At 48.9% G+C, this 13,449-nt stretch overlaps 1 protein-coding gene across 1 annotated transcript; it reads left to right on the plus strand.

The window, feature by feature from the left end:
- Positions 1-872: 872 nt before the first annotated feature.
- Positions 873-12,778, plus strand: uba1 (ubiquitin-like modifier activating enzyme 1). Its single transcript, XM_049022196.1, has 26 exons — positions 873-1,144; positions 3,497-3,613; positions 3,713-3,771; positions 4,117-4,285; positions 4,370-4,504; positions 4,590-4,696; positions 4,979-5,069; positions 5,373-5,505; positions 5,588-5,685; positions 5,771-5,917; positions 6,021-6,197; positions 6,292-6,399; positions 6,575-6,655; positions 6,751-6,903; positions 7,197-7,362; positions 7,518-7,714; positions 7,923-7,987; positions 8,063-8,258; positions 8,344-8,418; positions 8,505-8,694; positions 8,774-8,862; positions 8,959-9,051; positions 9,132-9,323; positions 9,430-9,531; positions 9,614-9,714; positions 11,900-12,778. Exons 2-26 carry the CDS (start codon positions 3,497-3,499, stop codon positions 12,033-12,035), a joined length of 3,177 nt encoding a protein of 1,058 aa, XP_048878153.1. The 5' UTR covers positions 873-1,144; the 3' UTR covers positions 12,036-12,778.
- Positions 12,779-13,449: the final 671 nt, after the last annotated feature.

Raw genomic sequence — 13,449 nt, forward strand, 5'->3', positions numbered from 1 at the left:
AACTCGTCTCTAAACCCTTCTGCATGTAACCTTAACTAAGACGTGCATATATGCGATTCTAATTTAACTGTGAAGTATTGGTCATCAACTTCCTGTTGATTTTCTTTTGTGTATTTTTAGAGACCCAAGACTATCTCAGACTCATCTGGTTTAATATACAATATACCGCTGCACTTGTTTGTCATTATTTCGAGCACATTTGCATTTCGCAAGCAGGTGATTATGATAGAAATATAAAATAATTTAAGTGTGTTATGATTTAATCATTTTAAATACTTGCTATATCTGAACTGTGGAATCGGCATAGGTGCACAGATGCTGCTGGTGAATGTTACTGTTTTTAATACACTGAGATGTATAAATCTCAATTTAAATCAGTAAAAGACAATCATTTGCAGTATAATTGGAATTTGCGTCATTGCAATGCTACACAGTTTGATATTTAGGTTTACTATATTACTGTTCATTGTGTTACAGTTGACAAACACACTCAATCGTTGATGTTTTTCCTGAATACCGAACTACACTTCGATAAGATCAATATGAATACATCTAATTTTGTATCACCTGCAGTATGCCTTGATAGCAATCGTTCTGCAATAACCATTCAATTAATCAAATTAGACGACTGTATTTTAGCTGTAGATCATGCTTTGTCTGCACAGCACTCTATTAGCGCCTGTTACAGCAGTTGCCTTCCCTGCATGCCGGGTGTTAGACTTTCTGTTCATCGTCCACGCGAAAGCTTGTGGGCCAAGGAAAGGATCGCGGTTCGTCGAGTGCCGAGTTAGACTAGCCAATGAGCGGTCCCAGATTTGTTTACGTGTAGCTTCCGTCGTACGCGTGGACGTACATACGTCGGCAGGCTCCGCCTCCGCCCCCCTCCTCCTTCACTCAGCTGCCATTTTGGTTTTGTTCCCGTCTGCGGCGATACCAGGAAGAAGGAACAGCCGCTCAGAGTGACTCGACACTTGGTCGAAACCTGCGACGGCGCTCCCGGGCCGACGCGTTTCTCCACTACACGTCGGCGCTTTCAGAACTACGTTTCCGTTTTTGCTTGGAGGAGGCGGGTGACTGTGACAAAGCCGGATTTATATAGAAGGGAGGTTTGCAGGCGCTGAGGGAGGACAGAGAAGGAATATTGGTAAGAACCGCCGGGTTACTGGCGGGTAGCTGTTCGGTGAAGAGCACCATTGACTGGTTTGTTTTACACTAACGGGCGTGTTCCTGGACATCAGCTCGGGTAATCAGGTGTGGTGCTCATGAAAATGTGTTTACTGTTAGCTCGTCAAAGGACCAGGCCCTGGTCAGGCAGTCAACTAGTCCTCTGGGTAGCTAGTTAGCGTTCTGAATGAATGGACTTGATGGGACAATGGATGGTTGTCCGGGTTGGTTTGGGCCCACTGTTTAAAAATGTTGCTTTCAGACTCATTCCACAAAGGAAAGACTATGGCTTGAGTTTGACATAATGAGGTAAGCTACGCCTCATACGAACCCCTGGGGAGGTCTGACCTCCAATCTAGTGTTTACTCTATCTTAGTTATGTTTACTAATCGTGCGTGTAGTAACCGTAACATAAGTAGGGTAGACATTTAACTGGTTTACTCACTATAGCGTATTCCAAGCTGCCGTGGTTCCGTTTAATTACCCGTGTAATTCAGCTGGATGGGATGCAGCAAGCGGTGAAAATGTCAGGCTTTCTGACACACAATAAAATCCAATAAAAAAGAGAACGTGTATAACTTACCGTCTGATTGTGTGGGCTGCTTTAAGGGAAAAAGAAATCTAGGGCAGCAGTTGAAGCTCTGCTCTGCAGAGGAGCTCGCCTAGGTGGATCTAATGATTCAGCATTTTGAAGCACTGTATCGTACCACTGGCAGTGGCCGGATGCGCCCTTAGTCTGTCTTAGTCCTGCTCATTCTGACTCTGGTCTGGATCCGCCCGCAGTGTCTGTCCTGCCATTCCAAAGACTCTATAGTTCAGATGCTCTCTCGTTGTCTTGCCTTTACCTCGGATTCTGCAGTTCGGTCCTGCTCTTGGGCCACGCCTCTGCACAACTGACCTGCTTAGTTGGTCCAGACTGCAGAATCATTGGTAAAGGCCTTGCCTCCATACTGTTCCGTTCAGCATACGGTTTGGTGTTGGAAGAGCCGTGATACTTAGCTTTGCTAGTGATCTTTCATAGGTTTCTTGTTTCTGGATTTAATTATTCCTGTGTTTTTGTGAGTAACATGAGAAGGCATATTATGTATAGCTATTTGTTGAACTTGGTAATATATGGCCAGAACCAGGATAGGTCAGCGTACTCTGCCTGTGTGGTGCCCTCAGGTGCCGCTAACCTGGGCTGCTCAGGCACACCTATAGCTTAACCTTTAGCTGAAGCAGAGGGTTGGTATGGTGCCCATGAGCCAGTAAAATGTCGGGCAGTAGGCCAGGTGGCAGGCCCGCTTTCCTGCCATTTGACATCAGCAGGACTGCGGCACGTCACCTGAAGGCCCATGTGCTTACTGGGTGTCTCACAGCCAGGTTTTGGATGGTGACTCTCACACCAGCTTCTGTATTCATATCTGTTTAAGCCTTTGTATTTTAGGGGATTTACCTTTCACTGGGGGTTGAGGCCTTTTAGGGGTTCTTTGCTCTGACAAAGGTCAGGTCTGTTGTCTGAGTTGGAACAATACGAGTTGGTAAACTGCTTCCTGGATTTACTGCACCCCCTAGAGTGTCATTTTCAGATTGCATGGGGGAAGCCCATGAAACCCAGTCACTCTGACTTCTATGAAAGGTACATTAATTTATTACATCTTTCAAGATCTTAAATTGATACACTACAGATGTTTCACGTTTTATCTAGGTTTTGGTGTATAAGGTACTTTTTCAATAATGAATTCAAATTTTTTGAGGAGAGAGAGAGAGAAACCCCCCCCCCTCTTCCTGAGCTTGTAATGGCCTATTTAGGTAAATCATCTGTTTTTGACTTCCCTCCCGACTACTCCCACAGCTGGGCTGGGAGGTACCTAATTCTCACCACTTATAAGGAACTTGCAGCCTCTTTTTGGCATCCACCCTCATTCCTTATACGGACTGTGTTTCCTATGCAGACTGCCGCGTAGATCAAATCATCCGGTTTAAGATCTGTGCCGAGAAGGTCCAAACACTATCCCGTCAAACGGATTATCAGATCAGAAAGTTCACATGGTTGGTTGTTCCAATTAGTGATTCAGTATTAAGGCCCTTGGCACCTCTGGGTATACAGCTCGCTCACATGTTGCGCCAGGTGCGCTGAGGCTTTTTCATGGAGATGGAAGTTTGGTGTGAAGAGGTGTGGTCTGTGGCTGACTTCCTCGGCGTCTTGTGCAAGCGAAAGCCATTCATTTCACAGAAGTATCTGCCGCACTGCAGCTGCACAGGAACATCAATCGTCTCTGAGTGGGGGGGGGGGGGGGGGGAGTAGATTGCAATTTTTTCACCGGTCACACCTTTCATCCCTTGTGTTAAGATGTCCAGTTCGCCGCTGTCCAAGAAGCGTCGCGTGTCAGAATCAGAGACGAAGACGGAATCCCACAGCTCCTCCTCCAACTGTGTCAGCAGTGAACTGTCCCACACACCCACCAACGTAAGTGCGCATGCCCCCGTGGTCGGATTGCGTAAAGCTCGTCATTTGTGCTGAATTGAAAGTGAAGGAGAGACTAGCTTACCCTTTGTGCTTCTTTAGGGCATGGCTAGAAATGGGAATGAAGCTGACATCGACGAAGGACTCTACTCCAGGCAGCTGTGAGTTAGGCTTTCCAAGCCTTTCTTTAGTGTGAAGTTTGAGTGGAGTTTGGCCCCAGTTCCTTTTGTGTGGAGTTTGCATGTTCTTAGATTTGGCAGTTTTTTTTTTATATTCTTATTTCCTCTCACAATCCAAAGGCAGGCTGTTCTTCTGAATTTCTGTGACTCATGTGATGTTCTTCTAGCTGTCCAGGGTGCTACCCTGTCCCAGATAATCCTGACCTCGAATCTGTGTGGCTGAATGGAAACAAGTGTAGAATCTAACCAGTGAAAGTGCTTGCCTAACAACTGATGCGTAGCATTTGCAGTTAGCGAAGACTCAGGCCTCTGCGCCATCTCCTTTAGCTATGTTTTGGGGCACGATGCCATGAAACGCATGCAGACCTCCAATGTCCTGATATCTGGGCTGCGTGGTCTGGGTGTGGAGATCGCCAAGAACGTCATCCTGGGAGGGGTCAGGAGCGTGACCTTGCACGACCAGGGCCTCGCCGAATGGAGGGATCTGTCATCGCAGGTGAGTGACCGGCTCTTTTGAGGAGCCTCCAGCCTGCACGTGGGCTCTCCCTCCGTGAGTAACAGCCTTGTACTTTCCCACAAGTTCTACCTACGTGAGGATGACCTGGGCAAGAACCGTGCTGAGGTCAGTCAGCCTCGCCTGGCAGAGCTCAACAGCTATGTACCCGTGGTGGCTTACACCGGCGTCCTAACCGAGGACTACCTGAGCCAGTTCCAGGTGAGCGGCCTTCTAGGTAGGGCGGCTGCTGGCCCAAGCTGCCGGCCCGGGATCTCCTTTACCTCCCTGACTCTGCGTCCTGCAGGTGGTGGTGCTGACCAACTCCAGCTTGGATGAGCAGCTGCGCATTGGGGAGCTCTGCCATGGCAAAGGGATCAAGCTCATTGTGGCCGATACTCGTGGCCTGTTTGGGTAAGGCCCCGCACTGCTCTGGCGCCAGAGTCTCTGGCATGAATCCTAGTAGGACATGTACCATAGAAGCAGGATATGTTAAATGGGGGGAAAGGGTATCGGCTGAGGAGCTCAGTCTGTGTTTGTCAGCACCATTCGATCTTCATAGTGGATTCCTTCTCCAGTTCATCTCGTTGGTGTAATTAATGTTTAACTATGTAAGTTGTGTCATCTGATCTTTCCCCACCTTTTGTCTTCGTGGCTTCTTGGTAAATGTTTCCCTCTCCTTGTCTGCCTTCCCAGCCAGCTGTTTTGTGACTTTGGTGAAGAGATGACAGTGTTCGACACCAATGGGGAGCAGCCCCTCAGTGCCATGATCTCCATGATCACCAAGGTTAGTCCTGGGATGTCCCACTGCCACTTGAGGGGGGGATTCTAAGGTACTGGTCTCCTTTGTCCATGTCAAACGTGGCTTTGGGGGGAGCAGTATGGGATGGTTTATGGTCTAATAAGGGACACTCAATCTGGGCTAAATGAACATATCTAGTGCGCTGAAATGAGCTTGCGGTCTTCAGACTCATCTAACTTGTATAAAGCAGCAGCAGGATGGGTGCTTGTGTTGGGGTTGTCATGCTCTTTGAGGTTGATCCAGGATCTGTCCTGTCCCCATGTAACCTTTTTTGTTGCCTTATTCCAGGACAACCCAGGTGTGGTGACCTGCCTGGATGAGTCCCGTCACGGCTTTGAGAGCGGTGACTACATCACCTTCACCGAGGTGCAGGGCATGACTGAGCTGAATGGCTGCACACCCATGGAGATCAAAGCCCTGGGTATGTAGTGCGGCAGCTCCTGCTGGCTCGTGTCGGTTCAGCCTCCCGGGTATAATGATGGGGGCCCTTTGTTGGTTTTCAGGTCCATATACCTTCAGTATCTGTGACACCAGCTCCTTTTCCGAATACATCCGTGGAGGGATCGTCTCCCAGGTCAAGATGCCCAAGAAGATCAGCTTTGTGAGTGTGACCTTGTGCTGCTCCTACTCCACCCCCCTGCCCTTCTCCTCCATTTTATCCTCAGTGTTCGTGCTTCTCCGTGCAGAAATCGCTGCCGGCCTCGCTGTCGGAGCCAGAGTTTCTGCTCACCGACTTCGCCAAGTTTGAGCGTCCAGGCCAGCTGCACTTGGGCTTCCAGGCGCTGCACGCTTTCGAAAAGCAGCACGGCCGCGTCCCCAAACCCTGGAGCCAGGTACATCTTCCCACTTCACACAGCCAGTGGGAGCCCTTTAACATTCTGATGTCCCAGCTGACTCTGTCTGTTCTCTTCTTTACTCCATGGTACCCCATCCCAGTCAGATGCAGATGAACTGGTATCTCTGGCTAAAGAAGTCAACGCAGCCCAATCAGGCAGTGCCAAGCAGGAGCAGCTGGACAAAGGCCTCCTGCAGAAGCTGGCATATGTGGCAGCCGGTGACCTGGCCCCTGTCAATGCCTTCATCGGCGGTCTGGCAGCCCAGGAGGTCATGAAGGTGAGAGAGAAGCCGTGCCATGCTTGCTGTACCCTTGGGGCTGGAAGTGCTTTCCGGGCAGCACTGACGACCTGCATTTTGGTTCCCCCTGCAGGCCTGCACCGGGAAGTTTATGCCCGTCATGCAGTGGCTCTACTTTGACGCCCTGGAGTGCCTGTCTGAGGAAGAGGGCGCGTTGCTTTCTGAGGAGGAGTGTGCGCCTGTGAGCCAACATCTGGCACATCTTAGCTCCAGTAGCAAGACTGCCTTGTTAAGCAGCCACGTTGGAAAATGATGATAACTCTTAAGCTGCCAGCACCACTGTGACGTTTGACACCTAGTGATTCATCTCCAGTCCACAGCGTCTGGAATAACCTGTCTGTTTTCTTCCCTTTCAGAGGAATTGTCGATACGATGGACAGATTGCTGTGTTTGGCTCCAAGCTGCAAGAGTTGTTGTCCAAACAGAGGTATTTCCTGGTAAGCAGTAACCAAGTTTGGTCAAAAATGGTTTTTAATGGTCATTGTCCAAAACAGCTGATGGCTTGATATTTGGTGGCCTCACTCCTTTCTAGGTTGGGGCAGGTGCCATAGGCTGTGAGCTCCTGAAGAACTTTGCCATGATGGGACTGGCCAGTGGGGATGGCGAAGTGATCGTCACCGACATGGACACCATCGAGAAGTCCAACCTCAATCGCCAGTTCCTCTTCAGGCCGTGGGATGTCACGGTGAGGACCCAGGGCGCAGACCGTGGTGTGGAGTGAAGCACTGCGTCTTTCTTAATGAAATGAGTAACACTGCTTCAAGTAGTTCATACGAGTCCCAGTGACCGTTGTGCTATGTGGGAACCCACTAAGTTTTCTCACTACTTAGAATCAGGGAGGGGGCAGGGTGTGTGTTTTACATTCGAGCTTTGCAGTGGGGTGGGCATTCAGGTAGGGCTGAGCTGCACTAGTGGAGTGATGCCAGGGGGTGAGGTGTTCATGTTCACACGTGGTTCGTGTCTTGACTGTGAGTGCAGAAGATGAAGAGTGAGACAGCAGCTGCCGCCGTCAAGCAGATGAACCCATCCATCCGCATCACGGGCCACCAGAACCGGGTCGGACCCGACACGGAGAGGGTCTACGATGATGACTTCTTCGAAAGCCTGCATGGTGTGGCCAACGCCCTGGACAACGTCGACGCACGTAAGCCAGCCCACCATTGCCCCCACGTGTTTCTGAGACGCCCCTTTGTGAAGACCTCAAGGCTGGACATGCTTGGATATTCTCCATGCCAGCCCACCCATGTGCACATGCAGGCTACTGACCTCGCTGTCTTGTTCGCTGGTGTGTACCGGCAGGCATGTATGTAGACCGGCGCTGTGTCTACTACCGGAAGCCTCTCCTGGAGTCAGGCACTCTGGGCACCAAGGGCAACGTGCAGGTCGTGATTCCCTTCCTGACTGAGTCCTACAGTTCAAGCCAGGACCCCCCCGAGAAGTCCATCCCCATCTGCACGCTGAAGAACTTCCCCAACGCCATAGAGCACACACTGCAGGTGGGGCCCCTTCCTGGATATTCTGGGGAGAGAATCCTCCTTTTGGCTTTTGGTTTTACTTGGCTGGAAATTACCCACAGTAACTAGGTCTGGTATTGCCTTGGCATATTAAGTTGCCAACCCAAACACAATTTTTGGTGCGATTGGTTTTAAAATTCTAAGCCCACTCCAGTGTTCAACTGTCGCTTCTATGCTTTTCTCCCCCCAGTGGGCACGTGACGAGTTTGAGGGTCTCTTCAAGCAGCCAGCAGAGAATGCCATGCAGTACCTGACGTGAGTCTCCCCGCCCCGGGGGCTGCTGAGTGGTGTGCGGGTGAGCGGAGGTTAGAATGTGGTCTCCACCTGCAGAGACCCCAAGTTTATGGAGCGTACGCTGAAGCTGCCTGGAGCCCAGCCACTGGAGGTGCTGGAGGCCGTGTATAGGACTTTGGTGACAGACTGCCCCCGCAGCTGGGAGGACTGCGTGGCCTGGGCCCGCAACCACTGGCAGGTCCAGTACAATAACAACGTCCGGCAGCTGTTGCACAACTTCCCCCCGGACCAGGTGAGACTTGCAGCTGCCGTCCAGACTGATTTTGGGTTGAGCTGCAGCTTCTGGGCTTCTGTTCTTACTCATATTGCCGTCTTAGGTCACCAGCTCCGGGGCCCCATTTTGGTCAGGTCCAAAGAGATGTCCTCACCCACTCGAATTCAGCACCGACAACGTGAGTGATGGTCTGCACGAACCGATCGGGTTCAGATGCTTTGGGTCTACGTGACCGACACCTGCCTTTGTTCTCCCTCCCTGCAGCTGCTGCACATGGACTACATCATGGCCGCAGCCAACCTGTTCGCACAGACCTACGGGCTGCCGGGGAGCAGCGACCGTGCCGCCGTGGCCCAAATCCTTCAGGAGGTCAAGGTGCCCACCTTCACTCCCCGGTCAGGGGTCAAAATCCATGTATCAGACCAGGAGCTGCAGAATGCCAACGCCTCTGTGGGTAAGCTGCAGTTGGGGGAGCAGGGAACAGGTGGAGGGACCGGTCACTGGCAGAGTCTGACCTGTGGCTATTTTTACAGATGATTCCCGGCTGGAGGAGCTGAAGTCTCTGTTGCCAACCCCAGAGACTGTGTCTCAGTTCAAACTCTGTGCCATCGACTTTGAAAAGGTACAGCCCAGTTCTGAGCTAGTTAATCACCGATTAAATTTTCTCTGAGCTCCAAAGGATGTGTTCCTGATCTCTGTACCATGTCGCACCGTCCAGGATGACGACACCAATTTTCACATGGACTTCATCGTCGCTGCTTCCAATCTGAGGGCGGAGAACTACGACATTCCGCCTGCCGACAGGCACAAGGTTTGACTCCGATCCTCCTCTTGGCTGGTACCTACCTTCTGCCTCGTGCTCAATGTGATTTTGCTCTCTCCAACCCTTAGAGTAAGCTGATAGCTGGGAAGATCATCCCAGCGATCGCCACGACGACGGCAGCGGTGGTGGGCTTGGTGTGTCTGGAGATGTTGAAGGTTGTTCAGGGTCATCGACGCCTTGAGTCCTACAAGAACGGTTTCATGAACCTGGCGCTGCCCTTTTTCGCCTTCTCGGAGCCCATCGCTGCCCCCACTCACAAGGTGGTGGCCCTAGGCATTAAGCCTTTGTTTAGTTATGGGATTTCTCCTTTATTCTCAGCCTGCATTTCCTCTCAGCCCCTAATGTCTTGACGGCTCTGTCCCGCAGTACTATGAGGTGAGCTGGACACTGTGGGACCGTTTTGAGGTGACCGGTGTGCCGCCTGGTGGGGAGGAGATGACCCTTCGGCAGTTCCTGGACTACTTTAAGGTACAGGAGCCACTGGTCTCGGTCACCTCTGATGGTGTGCTTAGTTCCCGGTAAAGCCCAGTGTTTTTCTTATTCCTGGCAGAATGAGCACAAGCTGGAAATCACCATGCTGTCCCAGGGTGTGTCTATGCTCTACTCCTTCTTCATGCCCGCTGCCAAGCTGAAGGAGAGGCTGGACTTGCCGTAAGTGCATCAGCGACGGGCGTGGAGCGTTGGGCTGTGGTGGTAGTCACTGGTCTTCCAGATCCGGGGGGCGCAGGGATCTTTTACAGCTGTTGTGACCCAAACGGGCTGTTGGGGATTCCCCCTGCTCATGTTGCGTAACTTTTGCTGTCTTGGCACGTTCTTTGCACTTGAGTTTTGGGGGTTTTTTTTCTTCCAGCACAGCCAACCTACCCCTAACAGTATAACCTCAAAGTGGGCAAACATCCAAAAGGAAAGGCTGTCAGTTTTTAATGGGAGACCTGTGGTGAGAGTATAGCTATTCACTGTCACTAGAATCACTCGGCAGGCCAGAACGAAATGCATTTTCACATGTGGGACACAAAGCGGAGGATATCCTGTGAACTGTTGATGACTCGATCCTGGGGATGTAACAATACGCTCATCTCACAATTAGATACCATTTTCTCACGATTTAACAGAATGAGCTGCAGACAAATTTATTAAATATTCCTTTATATTTCTAAACTGTGCAAAACCTTAACAGTGCAACTGAAATTGAATAAAATTCCATAAAAAAATTTCAAATCAAAATAAATTAAAACAAGTACATAAACGGTAACTTGACTGCACCTTCATAATGCTTTTATATTGCATTCATAAAACATTCAGTACACCATCATAATGTATTCATAAAACATTCATAAACATCATGTATGTATACCTAAACATCCTAACATCCCTTAACAGCTGTAATATACATTAATAATAAGCATTATATAACAATTATAATTGTATAATCATGTAATGTTTATTAATGTATATTAAAGCTGTTAAGGGATGATAGGATATTAAAGTGTACTTGCATGTGGCTTATGAATGGATTATGAAGGTGCATTGAATGTTCTGTGAATGTTCAATTAATGTATTATGAAGGTGCGCTGCATTATAATTGTATTATAAATCGTTGCCAAATAAACTAAGGCTTGCATGTGCAGCTTTTTAGCATGGTTTGCACTTTTAATAATCTTCGCTCTGGCAGTGGAGAGTTGAGCTCACTGTGGTGCCGGTGGACATGCTGAAGCATGTTCGTCGTGCTATTTGTGTGTTATCAGTCTTACACGCAATTTTTGTCTCGCTTGTGCTTTTCTCGTTTTCGTTTGTGATTACTGGAAAGCTAAAATGCTGTCACACTGCAGATTTAAGATCGGGCGATGCATCCTCAATTTCAAATTCACTTGCTGTTTCGCGTTGTCAAAACCAAAAACTAACGCATGACGTCGGCGTGAATATGCAGTGACATCTGGCGTCATGAGATCAAATGTGATATTGCACCAGGTTTTATTAAGTAAAATATCTTAAAGTACTCAAAGTACTGATTCATTTCCCACATCAGCCGGTTTAAATCGTGATACACTTACATTGATTTTTAACCTATACGTGATTCATCATTACCGGTACAGTGAGTTATTTTGAAGTGGTAAATGTAAACAGCGCTACGGTGATATTTGCGGTGCCGACGTTTCATGGGATGCAGTATGGCTGTTTTCAATGCAAATTGAATCATCTGAAAAGAGACCATTTAGTGGAAGATGACATGTTCACACAGATCATCCAAGACTTTGGAACTTTCAGATTACAAGAAGCTTTCTTGAGATTGCGACTTGGCAAAAAAAAAAGAGGGTAATTGAGTTCATTGTATTATGAGTTACGGAATAGAGGCTTCTGCTGATATGGGTGCTTTGGAGGCAAGACCCAGGCCTCATCCCTGAATTTAACACTCATACCAGAGCTTGAAAATGAGGTTTACCACAGTGTACAAAATCACTTCGCGGGTGTGGCTACAACCTGTTTTATGATATGTGCTTTAGCTGCTGACTCGACATCATTGCTTAGCCTTACTGCGCACTGCGTTAACCCCAGTTTCACTTAAAAATGTGTACTGTTGCTTGCGAGTCAGGGCCATTCGTCTGGTACAGTCGAGGGTGTAACAGACTGGAATCCGCAGATAACATATATTCAATATATAGAATTTAAAAAATTTAATGGTATAAACTTGGCCTGGGACACTCGTAGTACTTGATGCATTTCAGCTGGCTAATTGAAAGCTTATGGCTGTGTGGGAGGGTCTTCACAGCAGTGACTCAGGTGTGCAGGATGATGGCTTCATCTCTTGAGGTGACTGACACTCCCCACTCCCCCCCAGGATGACCGAGATCGTGACCAAGGTGTCAAAGAAGAAGCTGGGCAAGCATGTGCGGGCCTTGGTGTTCGAGCTCTGCTGCAACGACCTCAACGACGAAGACGTGGAGGTCCCTTATGTCCAATACACCATCCGCTGAGGCGTGGGGGGGCCGGGGGGTGGGAATGGGAGGGCGGGTCAGATTTATAGGAGAAATGGAGTGGTTGGTGCCCGAACCCGCTCGTCAAACTGAGCTGGGTGGGACGAGGGTTTTCCCAGGTGATGACAACAGTGGAGAGAAGCATGTATCTTTTAAGCTGTTTTCTTCCCTGTGCTTACACATTCCCTCAAACTGACACCAGTCACAGAAGCCGTGGATTGAACAGAAACTCCTCTTTAAATTTATCCCAGAATGCAGGAAGCAGCCTTCCGCTTTTACTCGGTGTTCGGAGCAGCAGAGCCCCAAATATTAGTGACAGGAAGTCTTAAAATACATCTTCGTTTTCCATCTCAAACATCGCTGAATTCTGGTAGTAAAGTGGACAGTTCAGCCGTCAGATTTGTCACAGTGCTTAAGTTCTGGTCAAAGTTTAAAACCTGCTGCTCGCAACACATTTTCTGTTTGAGGCCCACCTCAACTTCCTCCCCTCCACCCCTCCATGAGCAGAGGAGTCAGTTGGATCTGTGAATATTTCTTGTCCTATCATCGCTGTTTGGTGCAGGGCTTGGGATGTGGTACACATCGAGTTTTTGTTATTTTATTTTCAGGACCTCCTACCATCCATCTTGTAGAACATGAACCACTTGCGCTTTCTACTTTAACACTCTAAAATGTTAAAATAAAATTAAGGTTTTAGGTTATTTTGTGAGCACTTAGTGTGATTAATAAAGTTGTAAGATGGAGTTTTCTGTGTCCTTTTGGTGTGTTCTTTCATACACACACACACACACACACGTCTGCATGGCTATCTGAATGGGGGACCTTCCATTAATTTCCATGGGGGGAAACCCCTAATCTGCTTACGCCCTTAACCCCAGCACGGCCCTGATCGTAACCAAAAGTAACTGATTGAAATACAGCCACGACTTTTGGCATTTTTACATTTTTTTTTGTTTGCATTCACAGATTTTTATAAAATTGAAGTTGTCCAAACAGGTATCTGAAAATATCCCCAAAAGTAAGGAAGTTTTACCACACCTTGCGGACATTTTGGCTTCCAAATGTGATCTATGCGAACCCCACACATGAACTTCACATAGGTCAGCATCTGCACGCTTGTATCCATCTATTAGTAGCCTTTAGGTACTCCAGGCGAATCTTGTCCACCCCCAAGGCCCAGCCACCATGGAGCTCTTTAACCACCCTGACCACCTCAGCCCTTGTGATGGGCAAGTCCGCCGCAGTCCCCTCTGACCTCATGCCTTCCGATGTCTCGAAGGCGGTGCGCGTAGATGTACCTGAGGCAGGGTTCAGGAGGTCCTCAAAGTATCCCTTCCACCCCAGGTGAGGTCAACAGCACCCCCTCCCCACTGTAAACAGTAGGACCCAGGAGCTACTTCCTCTTCCTGATATT

The sequence above is a fragment of the Brienomyrus brachyistius genome, chromosome 8 (assembly GCF_023856365.1).
Source record: "Brienomyrus brachyistius isolate T26 chromosome 8, BBRACH_0.4, whole genome shotgun sequence".
NCBI classification, from domain to species: Eukaryota; Metazoa; Chordata; class Actinopteri; order Osteoglossiformes; family Mormyridae; genus Brienomyrus; species Brienomyrus brachyistius.

Excerpts from the sequence above, each read along its gene's own strand:
- uba1 (XM_049022196.1), top strand. The coding sequence starts at position 3,497 with ATGTCCAGTTCGCCGCTGTCCAAGAAGCGTCGCGTGTCAGAATCAGAG. Across the intron at positions 5,070-5,372 it reads TGATCTCCATGATCACCAAG|GACAACCCAGGTGTGGTGAC; the intron begins GTTAGTCCTGGG and ends GCCTTATTCCAG. Across the intron at positions 9,324-9,429 it reads TCGCTGCCCCCACTCACAAG|TACTATGAGGTGAGCTGGAC; the intron begins GTGGTGGCCCTA and ends TCTGTCCCGCAG.